General features: G+C 43.3%; 2 protein-coding genes across 2 annotated transcripts in view; one reads left to right on the top strand and one right to left on the bottom strand.

The window, feature by feature from the left end:
* Positions 1–14,657, bottom strand: part of SYN2 (synapsin II) — a 283,187-nt gene that overhangs the window by 68,461 nt on the left and 200,069 nt on the right. The gene's annotated exons all lie outside the window — the stretch shown is intronic.
* TIMP4 (TIMP metallopeptidase inhibitor 4) overlaps positions 103–14,657 on the top strand; it is a 29,496-nt gene continuing 14,941 nt past the window's right edge. The window contains exon 1 of the mRNA XM_083156163.1: positions 103–367. Coding sequence (XP_083012289.1) covers positions 244–367 — 124 coding nt within the window. The 5' untranslated portion in view covers positions 103–243. The remainder of the gene's footprint in view (positions 368–14,657) is intronic.

Here is a 14,657-nt window from a genome sequence, read left to right as displayed (position 1 = left end):
AGCTTATGTGCAATAAAACTGCCACGGTTGATTGCCCCCCTGCGATTGGTGTTGTGCTGTGTTGAGAAGGAGGGGCTACTGATGTGCTTCCATAAATAAGGGGAATCCGTGCCACTGAAATAAGAAATCACAAGCCTGTCCTCTGCCTGAACGTTTCCTGTGCTTATCAGAGGGACGGAGAGCACATACCCTGATTTTCTGCAGCTCCTGAAGGGAACCACTTGCTGCATGTTATAACCCAGCATGAATCCTTTTATACACACGTTACTATTTGGCGCTCTCTTCCTTTTCACCCTGAAGGAGCTGACAGAGGCGTGCAGCTGTTTACGTGCTCATCCACAGGAGCATTTCTGTCACTCAGATGTTGGTAAGTTCCCTCACATGCAAGCGATGTACAGTATGATAAATCCAGTTATTAGGCAACTTGGACATAGACTATGATATAACTGAGGAGTTACAGACTTGATGACTAACACCCCCCTTTCTTCCATACTCTGGAAGCTTGCAGAGGTATGTAAAGAAATAGATTTATGTTCTATATGCTTTATTTTCTTCTATAGTGCCAGCATATTCCATTGTGCTTTGCAATTGGGAACAAAACAGTAATAAAACAATACCAGGTAATAACAGAAAAACAACATTAACCCTTTGGGGTATATTCAATGCCTTTTGGCGAAGCTGTGACGGCGAGCAGTGCCGATAGGTAGCTGTCAGAGCTCCCGGGTCAGTACTCAACTGTCGCCCCTGCACTCGCCTTTCCACCTCGCTGGGTTTTTCCAGAGGGGTGGAAACGGCGGAGTGCGGCCGTCAAAATGGCGAGGGTCGCCGCTATATGCAGTGGGCTTGCTGCATTAGCGGCGAACCTTGCTATCCTCTGAGGCGAGGATTCCCCCGGAACATAGTATAAGGTGAGCGGCCGGCGAGGGGGGTTAGATGGCGAGGATGACTTGTTTTCTGGGATCCTCGACGAAAACAAGCCACCCTCGGAGCAGAAACCCCCTCCCGGTGGCACTGAATACCGCCCTTCGAGTGCAAATCTTGCTGTGAGCGATCCTCAAAATATATCTGCTAAAAATGCCGGCGCCGCTTTATAAATAAATACAAAACACAGCCAAGTCTATTGATTGACATAGATTTATTGAAACTATTTATGGAAACTAATCTATGAAGTCTAGAATAACATCACTTACAAACAAAAATGATTGTTCCTAATTTGCATTAGATTTATCAAAGCCAGCCATTGGATGCGAGAGATTCAGCATTTTGCATTGTTAAAAACATGTGGGGTGAGATTTAAACGGATGAGAGATTCTGAAAGTGAGAGATTTGGGAAGAAATCTCCAGTTTTTTTTATCATTTCAACTTCAAAATCAAATTGGTTTTGCTGTGTAAATGATTGCCGCTTTAAAAAAACAGGAGATTTCTTCCCAAATCTCTCACTTTCTGAATCTCTCATCCTATTAAATCCTATTAAATCTCACCCATTGTATTTAAAAGAAAGGAAAACAAATATTGTAGGTGCTGGTAAAAAAAAGGGGTCTGGATATTTTAAGGAAACCTGTGGGCTGATAACTGTACTTATCTCTAAATATTAATGTGGCTGCTGTATGGCAGCTGGGGAGAAAATGATCTTGTATCACACTGGACAGTGAGAAAGTGCTCAGATCAAGTACTGTAAACCAATGGCGATCTGTATTCTAGAATTGCAGCTTCCGATATGTTTTATCAAAGGGTCACAGTGAGCAATCGGATACATTTGTGAATAACTGATTTGTATTGCTCCCTGTGCTTGGTCTCCTGTTGTTGGACACACAGTTTATAATGTAAAGTCCATTTAATTCATCATCTCATGCTGTGGCAGCTTAGACCTCATTCTGTGTGTACTGAGTGTACAACATGGCTCTCTGCAGAACCTCACAATTTGCATCTCTATAGCGTAGACTGCGCTTTGTGCATACTGATTAATGCTCGTTAGGATACTGCTAGAATATCTTTGTGGGCCAAGATCCTAACTCCCAGATTATTACTTACACCAACTTTATCGGATGTATTTTTGTGAAGACAAACACTTAATTTCTCTATTTACATAGGTTTGTTTGGAAATAAATAAGGCCATTGTTGTGTCACGTATAACGCATTCTTGATATTTTTATACAAACTTTTGAAATTCCCTGTTTTATAGTTTTTAGTGTTTGTGGGAAGCGATATGTGTTACTTTTGCTTTCATTAACTTTTGTTATGTGTTCTTGACCAAAGAAAAATACGTAGTCTATAAAAATGTGATTTATGGCAGGGTTATGTAATGCAGAAATGCACCCCTCTATTTGCACTATAAATTAGGGATGGCCATCAACCATCAATGATTTAAAATCATCAATGGTTTATGGTCGATGTAGAATAGTTTTGCCATCAAGGGGGGAAAACCAGATGGTTTCCCTCCATCGATGTCAAGCATAAACAACGTTTTTTCTTTTTTCCCCCAAGGGTCCGTGACACAGAGCATAGCTCTGCCCTTGACACCCATGAAGCCCTGCCCCCATGTTTTGATTGGCCCACAGGCCAATCAGTCAAAGAAAATGGATGACCAACGATAGGTAAAAACATTGATGGTCAGCAGTTGCATAGTATGCCACTATCGATGCCAGTTACACTATTCCATCGATGGCTATAGATCCTGCATTTGCACCTAGTACACACTTATTGGGGATTAGGTAAAAAACAGAACCAAAACGAATTTGAGAATATCAGACCGGACAGGCTTCATGCAGCAAACTCTGCTACTCTGGAGCCTGTAGTGTGTCTCTCTGTCTAGGGGTGTCTGTGACGGCTGTTAACATGAAGATGTGGAGGGAGAGATTCAAGCCTCCCTGTATGTTCTGGAGTGTTCATGTTTTTAACCCATCCATGGACCATAGAGAAAGGCTGTAATCGCTCCCTTCCCTTGTCCCTGGTGACCGGTATCAGAGACACCACACCACCCTGACGGGACACCCCACAGACAGGAATAGATAGGAGGTACACTACAAGCTTCTGAATGGCAGAGATTTCACCACTTAGACAGTCCTGTCTCTTATTATGCAGTCCAATTTTTACTTAAAGTGTTGGACTGGGGGTTAAAGGACCCACCCTGTGTATGCAATTACAGAGAGCCACTAAGAGGCATGGCCAGTTGCTGGAAGAGGAGTGGCCATCTGACCAGAGAGGAGTGGCTAGTAGCTGGAAGAGGAGTGGCCATCTGACCACAGAGGAGTGGCCATATGAGCAGAGAGGAGTGACCAGTAATTATAGGAGCACAACAGAATACTATATAAAATAAAATAAGGCCAGTTGCACATTTAGAATTGATTCCCATCACACCACCGGGACACAGCATCATCTTTATCACATTATCCCAAACTTTGGCCATTATAACGGTTAGCGGGCCACCAAATGTAGCAATGCAAATGTTCACAAGATATTTTTGCAAATCGGCGAAAATGTCAAAACACTTGTATAGTGCATTATATGCACAAATGCGATGAAGATGGACAAGGTTAGAAATGTTGTAAAACAGTGATGGGTGTTCATGTTCTGTGGACTGGTCGTGGCTAGAAATACAGTACACACAAAAATGTAACGTTCAGTGGGCGTATGATAGGAGTGCTGAAGGAGTGTCAATGCAAGTGGTGCATTCATAGATACAAAGCCATATGCATAGGAGGCCATGGTCAGACAGAAACTGAACCCACCATAGAACTAGTGCAAGATTGGTGGTGTCCAAGGATGCACCGCTCTAGAACTGCGTGTACCGAGGCTTGCACATTCAGTCACATGGATGTACAGCAGGTTGGTAGCGGCATTTGAAAAAAGTGGCAAAATATGTAGCAGCATTTGCATGTAGTCTCATAGTATGTAGTCCCATTAGCATAAAGTGGCAGGGTATGTAGCGCCATTTGCATAAAGTCGCAGAGTATGCAGCAGAATTTGCATAAATGTCACATAGTATTAAGGGGCATACACACGTTGAGATGTGTGCTAAACTTTTGTGCTAACCAATTTAGAGAGGGCGATTATAAAGCTCCAGATCGCTCATTCTGTACACAAGGAGCAAAGGTGAAGTTACTCGCTGAGCAATCTGACTAGATTTTGTCTACATGTAGGTAGGCGAATCGCCATCCTTCAGGGGTATACACACAGAGCAAAAGAGAATAGTTAAAGTAGTCCGCGCCTCAGAACTGCAGCACTGTAGACACCGTGGGATTACCAGTCCCGGAATGTACAATCCAAATGCAAAGAGTGGTGAAAACACTTGCGCTGTTCTGTATACACACACAGATCTGTCTTTCCCAGACGACCCTCCGTAGGCGTAACTCCACCAATGTAAGAGAGCAAAGACAAGGCAGAAATGGTCAGTATAACTTGATGGTATATAACCCAACGGGGGATATCACCCCCTAACACCGGACCTTTCTGTCGTGCCCTATAGGCATGTAAAGGTATCTTTAGTGGGGTACATTCAGCCTCTTATTCCAATTAGATTAGAGCTCACCTTTTATCAGTGCCCTATAGTCATCAATAGGTTTCTTTCACACCCAATGGTCAATCGATATCCCAATCAGATAGAGATCCAGGAGGGTTGAAAAAAATCCTTTTATTCAGGTCAGGTCAGGTCCATATTCAATAAAAAATGCTTAAAAAGGTCCTTAAAAATCACAGTAAAAACCATGCATTCCTGGGGTCCAAAAGGAGACTAGATCCTTCCACTTCCCACTCACCCGGGTTAGAGCAGAAAAGTGGGTGTCTGTCCGATGGCAAAAAAATGACACTGGATCCCCAAGGTGCCTGGATACAACTCCTCCTACCGGTAGGGTCGTCTGGGAAAGACATACACACAGAGCAATCCATGCTGATTTTGTAAGCACATCTTAAAATTGTCCCATGTGTATGCCCCGGTGATTTTGGCGAACCTTCTAGGCGATTTTACTATCTAGCGAGAATCGCCTGGCCAAATCGCACTGTGTGTACACAGCTTTAGATCCTGACCATTTAGGATACACAGGGTGAAATTTAGTAGGATGAGAGATTCAGAACGTGGAAGATTTGGTAAGAAATCTCGTTTTTTTTAAAGCGCAATCATTTACACTGCAAAATCAGACTGGTTTTGCAGTGTAAATGTTTGCTGCTTTAAAAAAACTGGAGATTTCTTACCAAATCTCCCACTTTCTGAATCTCTCATCCAATTAAATTTCAGCCTCCCTGTCCAGAAAAAGCAGGGAGTATCTTCATGATATTGTGGGTATCACATTACTTGTGAGACCCATTTAAGTAGGATCTGTGTTGATTCCCCAACTGGAATAATGCTTTATTATTTTAATAAAGCATTTTTTCAAAAGTATAAAAGTTAAAAGTAAATAATTTTACTATTTTCGGTACTTGTGTATTACCACGGCGCCCACTACGCTATTTTCTTAGTGGGCTATTCTGCGTTGTGAAATCGTATCACATCGCATGTCACTTTTCCGTGACATGCGATGCGATTTCAATAGGTAATTTATTCACTGCACCCTGTACAATTTCCACTTTGCATCGTACCGCATACAATAATACTGAAATCGCATGCGATTGCATACGATTTCATACCAAAGCCTGTGTATATGCATAAGTGACAATATGTGACAAAAACACTGTGCATATGTATATGGAAACTCTGTGCATACCCCCACTATCCACGTGATCCTGAAGCGTGGCGAGCACAGCGAGCCCCGTGAGGGGACGCGCTACGTGTCCTCCCGACCTTTTCATACCCCCACTATCCACGTCGGCGTGGAGTTAATTTTATATAGTGTGGCGAGTGTAGTGAGCCACTGAGCCCAAAGCGTGGCGAGTGCAGCGAGCCCTGCGAGGGGACGCGGATTACTTAACATGTATTCAGCATCCCCTCGCGGGGCTCGCTGCGCTCACCACACTATATAAGATTAACTCCACGCCGACGTGGACAGTGGGGGTATGAAAAGGTCGGGAGGACGCGTAACGCATTTTCCGGCACAGTTTGGCTTTCCCACCTATATAGCGCTGTATCCCACAGGGGACAGATTGGCAGGGAACCCTGTGTCACCCACATACATACAGCATTTATAATTAAGAGAGCTGTTAAGTGTACACACACCCTCAATGTGCCCCATGAAAATGCCCTTGTCTTTCCATATACTATGGGCCTAATTCCGACCTTATTGCACAGCCGGGCGATTATCGATAGGCTGTGCATGCATACATCCCATAGTACACATGCGCGAGGCCATCCTGCAATAAAATACTGCTGCTTGTTTTTATCGCTTGATTGAAAGAAAGCCGGCATTTGGTAGTGGTAACTGGCCATTTTCTGTGTAGTTTCTGTTGTCATTGGGGCAGATGTATTAAGCCTTAACAAGAGATAAATGTAAGGGTAATAAGGAGAGATAAACGTCCGGCCAATCAGCTCCTTACTGACTTTTTTCAAACACAGCCTGTAACATGGCAGTTAGCAGGTGATTGGCTGGATGTTTAACTCTCCTTATCACCCTTGCGTTTATCTCTTGTTAAAGCTTAATACATCTGCCCCATTATGATTTAAAAAGAGTAAACACAGTTGTTTGACAATAAATGGCTTCACCCAACCACTAACCATGAGTGAAAGAAAAGTTTGTGAGTTATCAATCATATTCTCTGACAAATGGCCAGAAAGTCACAAATTCTGCTAGGTATGTAAAGTTATGAGCACAACTGTATTATGTCTAGTGTTCGTTTATATGTCACCATAACACTGGCATCTGTTGGCAGTGAGTGATGTGTCTGACCTCCCAGCATTAGACTGCGCATGTGCAGTGTAATCCCTTAATACAGAGATTGGGGTTTCCAATTACGGGATTGAAATCCCTGCAATTTTGGGGCAAAATCCCAGGAACCCAATCAAGGGATTGGCCACCCTAGTATGCAACTTTATTGTGTGCTTTTCAGGCCATTATATATATATATATATATATATATATATATATGCATGTATATATATATATATATATATATATATATATATATATATATATATATATATATATATATATATATATATATATAGCACTTTATTGTTTTTGTTTTGTTATCCAACAATTAAAACACAAAACCAATGTCTGGATTCAATTGTTTCAAAACAAAGGACACAGCCAATCTGAGCTGTAATACAAAGCAAGCAAAACAATTATGATAATAGATAAAAAAAAAAACTTTGGCATAAGTTTATGGTGGAAGATGGCCGCTTTTTCAGAGAAACAACATTTGGCACCGATATAAGGGAAGAAATGGGCACAATAAAGGTGTCCCTTGTGAGGGTACATTGCATTTGTATTGCAGAAATGGGAATTCATCCTGCAACTAGTCAGTCATATGATTTGGTAGCCAATATCAATCACTCACCCGCATGTTTTGAAAAAGTTAGACAATGGCATGTATAAAAATTCCGAAGGTGCAAACCGGCTCTAGTACTGGTATTGTGATTATTCCTCGTGTTTATGCAATCCTGGTGTATAATCACTGCTTTTTCTTTTCTTTTTATGCAAATGATACAACATCTATAAAGTTTAGACATGCTCCTTTGCACTGAGACCTTGTAAAGATGAAAAAAAAAATATTCAAAATTAATAAGGTATCAATCAAGGCGTTTCCTTGGCTACCGTAAAACAAAGCAGGTTTGTTCAACGGTGCACTTTCTCGAGGGTCAGCCTCGAACAATATTGCCGAGTCCCAGTTACCGACTAGCTGTGAAAGTGTTCTGAAAAGGCTCAGGATTCATGTTAGATCCCCTACAAGGAACAAGCAGAGAAATTAATTAGGTTTGGGCCAAGCACTTTTCCTCCCCACTTTTGTGAGAGTGATTAGTGGTGTGACATTTTGTCTTTTCTTGTCAGCCGTCTTTTGTGTGGCCTTGCTGATTCTTTTACAGCATGCATAGATACAACCCCGATCCAGCTACAGAGTAAAAACCTCAAGAATTCGAGCAGGACGGGAGAAGTGAAGCGGGGTGAGATGTGTACTGCTGGCTGTCAGTTTTGTGTAACTGACAGCAGAACAATAACGGATCCCATTCAAATCCGGCTCAGTGTCTGAGAAAAGAGGAGCTGGAGAAGTTGATCTAAGAAAGTAAATGACACGGAGTAGAGTATAGTCTTGTTAGCGGCACAGCGGGGAGTGTGGGCGGTCATAGACAAATACTGGGCCCAATGCTTGTAGATATGCATTGCTTGTATTCTGTGCTATACGATAGGGGAGTATGGAGGTTCCAAGACTTTGGGGCCATTTCCAAAGCAAAGAACTGATGATTCACAGTGCAAAAAACAGCTTTAGATTTATCATACAGATGGAGCCCCTCTCACTGAGCTCCTGAATGTCCCGGCTGGCGAGCGCTGGCTGAGAGGGACTCCATTAGACTGGGATGTGCGAGCGTCTGACATGCATACGCGTCCCAGGCACTTAGCGGCTGGGTGGTGGAACCCTGCCCGTCTCTGCATCTGGGAGAGGGGCAGGAAGGTGTGGGGACCTTCCGATGGATGGCGGGGCCTGGCGGGTGGCGATGGAATCGCCAGCCCTCGCAAAACTGACCGGTGCTCCATCTGTCCGTGTTTCTTGCACAGCGCGCCTTGGAGCACCCATGTGACCTAATATGCGGAGCACTGCAGAAATGGTACAACCCAACTGAAATCGCTCACATTTACATTTATAGAACTCAAGGGGGCAGATGTATTAAGCCTTAAAAAGGGTGATAAAGAGTGATAAATGTCCAACCAAGCAGCAGAAGTGTTCCACCTAATCTATCAGCATCCACTTTTTACTATCCCTGTATGCCTTGGTTCCTCATACCGCATTTCTTTGGTCCTGCATCTCTGGCTCATAGATTTCAACTATATGGCCAGTTTTCATTCTCGATCGATGACACAAGGTCAGGAAACCATTAGTGGTCGACCATATGACTGTCTATCATGAGTCAGTCTATGTTTTATACCATAACTGCACCACTGAATGTCACAACCGTAACCTAATAGATACTGGTGACATATCGAGAGGGTCTCACTCCTTATTCAGTCTCCTTAAGAGTACACAATCTACTATACTAATCCATTTCCTGTGCGATTTTGTCTTCTCCATAGCCTAGATAACATGCTCCTCTAGTTAGATCTATGCTGCTCACATTAGTAACCACCTTTCTGTTTGATTCAATTACATTGACTGCGGTATCCTATAGGCAGTGGTGCAAGTATGGCGGTACGGGGTGGTATGGCGTACCGGTAAAATATATATTGCCGGTACCCCGTACAGCCATAACAAATGCCCCCAAAAGTGGTCAATGCTCCACCGCCCCGCCACTGCTGATAGCGTTCGGAGGGTAGGGGAGCGCATCGCGCATCTCTCCTTCCCCACCCTGTGTCACTGTGACACAGACGCCTGCTCACCAATCAGAGCTCGGGGGCTGGCAGCCAGTCAGGAGCCAGCACGCGAGATAGACGGCGGAGCAGAAGAGACAGAACATGCGCTCCGCTCCCCTCCCCAGGGAAGAAGCAGGCGGCGGCGGGGGACGTGAGGACCTGACCTAACAGTGAGTTGCTGCTGGATACTGTGGGGGCATTTATGTGTGGCACTGTGGGGGCATGTCTGGCACTGGGGGCATATGTGTGGCACTGTGGGGGCATACCTGGCACTGGGGGCATATGTGTTGCACTGTGGGGCATATGATATCTGGCACTGTGGGCACATGTGTTGCACTGTGGGGCATATTATATCTGGCACTGGGGGCATATGATATCTGGCACTGGGGGCATATGTGTTGCACTCTGGGGCATATGATATCTGGCATTGGGGGCATATGTGTGGCACTGTGGGGCATATGATATCTGGCACTGGGGGCATATGTGTTGCACTGTGTGGCATATGATATCTGGCATTGGGGGCATATGTGTGGCATATGATATCTGGCACTGGGGGCATATGATATCTGGCACTGGGGGCATATGTGTTGCACTGTGTGGCATATGATATCTGGCACTGGGGGCATATGATATCTAGCACTGGGGGCATATGTGTTGCACTGTGTGGCATATGATATCTGGCACTGGGGGCATATGTGTTGCTATGTGTGGCACATGATATCTGGCACTGGGGGCATATGTGTTGCACTGTGTGGCATATGATATCTGGCATTGGGGGCATATGTGTGGCACTGTGGGGCATATGATATCTGGCACTGGGGGCATATGATATCTAGCACTGGGGCAAATGATATCTGGCACTGGGGGCATATGTGTTGCACTGTGTGGCATATGATATCTGGCACTGGGGGCATATGATATCTGGCACTGGGGGTATATGTGTTGCACTGTGTGGCATATGATATCTGGCAATGGGGGCATATGATATATGGCACTGGGGGCATATGTGTTTCACTGTGTGGCATATGATATCTGGCACTGGGGGCATATGTGTTGCACTGTGTGGCATATGATATCTGGCACTGGGGGCATATGTGTTGCACTGTGGGGCATATATCTGGCACTGGGGGCATATGTTTGGCACTGTGGGGGCATATGATATCTGGCACTGTGGGGGCATATTAGTAATGGGCATCAGTTGTGCGATGCAATGAGAATTATGGTGTGGGGGATAATGTGTAACGGGCATTATGGCATGGGTCATATGTATTGGGTGTGTGACGCGTAACAGGCATTACCGTGTAAATTATGGCTGTGTGCCTTCGGCGTGCAATATTCTAGCCACTCCCCCTAGTGTCATATGACCACGCTCCTGATCATGCCCTAACCATGCCCATTTTTCTACGCGCACAACAGGTGCGCAGCACAGTACCACTAAGTAGTTTTTCCTACTTGCACCACTGCCTATAGGTCTTTGTGTGATAGGGAGAAAAGTCATAGGTTCTCACCCCACCAGCTACTATCAGCTGCCAGAAGATATCCCTGCACCCAGAAGCCGGTTTTGTCTTCAATATGCTCTGGATTTACTATGCATGGATGCTATGGAGCACTTTAGCCATAAGGCCCAACTTTTTTTTTAAATACAAAACAAGGTAATTAATAATAAAGTTTACAAATGACTCTCGGTCATCAGGGTGCTTTGATCAACCTAGCAAAGCAAAACCAGCAAAGCCACCATACATTCTGTCGGACATGGAGCAGGAACATAGTAGTGCGCTGAGTGCAGCGAGGCACCATGCCCGAAGAATGGCAAGGGCAGCAAGCCATGCAAGAGGATGTGGTACACTCATACGTCAACATGCAAACCAACAAAAACACTTATGACAACATACAGACCCCCAAAAATATGAAAAACTTGTGTATACTTTTTGACCTGTCTATATTTTTAATATCAGTATTTCGACCATGTCACATTTTGACCATCTGGATTTTGATTGGAGGTAAATCATAGCGGACCCAGATCAAATATAACATATCAGACATTCCATTATGTGCTTACCAGCATAACAGCGCAGAGGTGATCACATACAACTCTTGGCAATATACTTGGAAAAAAGCTTACTGTAACTGCTCCACATTCTTACACATTGTTGTGAGTCCACAGGACTGCTCAGCGCTTCCAGCTTAACTCTTTGAGTGCCAAAGGAATTTGTCAAACAAACATTTGTATTCATCATAATGACCTGTAATGTTACCTTATGTAGGAAATATGAGGTGACATTAAGGGGGAAATTTACTAAAGGAAATTTGTAAAAAAATAGGTGTATTTGTATCCAGAAATACACTTATTTTTGACATTTACTATCCCGAAAATACGGCAATTCGTATTCGTATTGATGTGCTATCAATACGAATACGAATTGCCGTATTTCGGGATACAAATACACCTATTTTTTAAAATTTCCTTTAGTAAATTTCCCCCTAAATCTGAAATCGCACCAAATCACACATTTTAAAATCGCAATTTTTGCATGAATTCACATTTTTTATGAGATGCAAATTCACGTCAAAAAAGTGAGGACGTGCAATTTTGTGTAAAAAAAAAAAAAAAGTTGGCGTGGGGTCCACCCTCCTGAGCATAACCAGCTCATTGAGCCGGACCTGGTTCCAAAAATCTGGGGGCCATAAAGCATAGAGTCCCCCCGTATTTCTGAAACCAACACCGGACTCTTGGACCGGTCCTGGTTCCAAAAATACGGGGGACAATAAAAACTGGGGTCCCCATATTTTGGAACCAGCACCGTGCTCCAACAGCCCGCTGTGTCATTCCACAGCCGGGGGACACTTTTTACATAAGGTCCCCCGACCGTATCATATGCTTATCGTGGCTGGTCAGCACTGGACGGGGTAACTCTGGGAGTGGGGACCCCCAACAAAGGGGGTGTCCCTTGGCTTCACCCGTCCAGGGCTGAAGCCCAGTGGAGTCCCTGGCGTCCGTGGGCTATGGACGCCGGGCTGATACGCGTTAAAGTGTAATATTTTTTTTCTTAGCTTTTTACAGGTGAACTACAAGTCCCAGCATGTGGAACATTAATGGGCCCCCTTGGACTTGTAGTCCACCTGTAAAAAGAATGTTAAAAAAAACAACACAGACACAGAAAAGTAAAACTCTTTAACACACTTAATTTTACACCTATTTTCACTGACTGCGAGGTGAGCCGTCTGCCTCCGCTATGATCACAGCGGAGAATCGCACACTATTTTATTCTCCCACCACGCCCTAGTGAATGGTAGGGCATGAAATACCCTGTCGGCACATGTCGGCTTAAAAAAACAGTGAAAAACCCCAAGTCGACCTAGACACTGTCGACCTAACGACCTTTCCTTTCAACCTAGAACCATGTCGACCTAGAACCATGTCGACCTACTGTAATGGTGTCAACCTAAAGACTGTTGACCTTCATGCTGTAGACCAAATGATCGCATCCCATACTGATGTGTTTATTGGTAGTATATGGCGCTATCAGTGTAGTAGTATTGGTGCATATATTGATGTGTGTGTTGGCAGTATTTGGTGCTATCGGTGTAGTAGTGTTTGTGTATATATTGATGTGTTTGTTTCAAGTATTTGGTGCTATCGGTGTAGTAGTATTGGTGTATATATTGATGTGTTTGTTGGTAGTATTTGGTGCTATCGGAGTAGTAGTATTGCTGCATATATTGATGTGTTTGTTGGTAGTATTTGGTACCATCGGTGTAGTAGTATTGGTGTATATATTGATGTGTTTGTTGGTAGTATTTGGTGCTATCGGAGTAGTAGTATTGCTGCATATATTGATGTGTTTGTTGGTAGTATTTGGTACCATCGGTGTAGTAGCATTGGTGCATATATTGATGTGTGTGTTGGTAGTATTTGGTGCTATCGGTGTAGTATTGTTTGTGTATATATTGATGTGTTTGTTGGTAGTATTTGGTGCTATCGGTGTAGTAGAATTGGTACATACATTGATGTGCTTGTTGGTAGTATATGGTGCTATGGGTGTACTAGTATTGGTGCATACATTGATGTGCTTGTTGGAAGTATTTGGTGATATAGGTGTAGTAGTATTGGTGTATATATTGATGTGGTTGTTGGTAGTATTTGGTGCTATGGGTGTAGTAGCATTGGTGCATATATTGATGTGCTTGTTGGTAGTATTTGGCGCTATCGATGTAGTAATATTGGTGCATATATTGATGTGCTTGTTGGTAGTATTTGGTGCTATCGGTGTAGTAGTATTGTTGCATATATTGATGTGCTTGTTGGCAGTATTTGGTGCTACCGGTGTAGTAGTATTGGTGTATATATTGATGTGCTTGTTGGTAGTATTTGGTGCTATCGGTGTAGTAGTATTGGTGCATATATTGATGTGTTTGTTGGGAGTATTTGATGCTATCGGTGTAGTAGTATTGGTGCATATATTGATGTGCTTGTTGGTAGTATATGGTGCTATCAGTGTAGTAGTATTGGTGCATAAATTGTTGTGTTTGTTGGGAGTATTTCATGCGATCGGTGTAGTAGTATTGGTGTATATATTGATGTGTTTGTTGGTAGTATATGGTGCTATTGGTGTAGTAGTATTGGTGCATATATTGATGTGCTTGTTGGTAGTATTTACTGCTATCGGTGTAATTGTATTGGTGCATATATTGATGTGTTTGTTGCTATCGGTGTAGTAGTATTGGTGCATATACTGATGTTTGTGTTGGTAGTATTTGGTGCTATGGGTGTAGTAGTGTTTGTGTATATATTGATGTGTTTGTTGGTAGTATTTGGTGCTATCGGTGTAGTATTGTCGGTACTTATATTGATGTGTTTGTTGGTAGTATTTGGTGCTATGGGTGTAGTAATATTGGTGCATATATTGATGTGCTTGTTTGCAGTATTTGTTGCTATCGGTGTAGTAGTATTGGTGCATATATTGATGTGTTTGTTGGTAGTATATGTTGCTATCGGTGTAGTAGTATTGATGCATATATTGATATGCTTGTTGGCAGTATATGGTGCTATCGGTGTAGTGGTATTGGTGCATATATTGATGCGCTTGTTGGTAGTATTTGGTGCTATCGGTGTAGTAGTATTGGTACATATATTGATGTGCTTGTTGAAAGTATTTGTTGCTATCGGTGTAGTAGTATTGGTGCATATATTGCTGTGCTTGTTCGTAGTATTTGGTGCTATCGGTGTAG

This window comes from Crinia signifera, chromosome 8 (genome assembly GCF_055691185.1).
Source record: "Crinia signifera chromosome 8, ASM5569118v1, whole genome shotgun sequence".
NCBI classification, from domain to species: Eukaryota; Metazoa; Chordata; class Amphibia; order Anura; family Myobatrachidae; genus Crinia; species Crinia signifera.
This window is presented reverse-complemented; position numbering and strand designations above follow the sequence as displayed.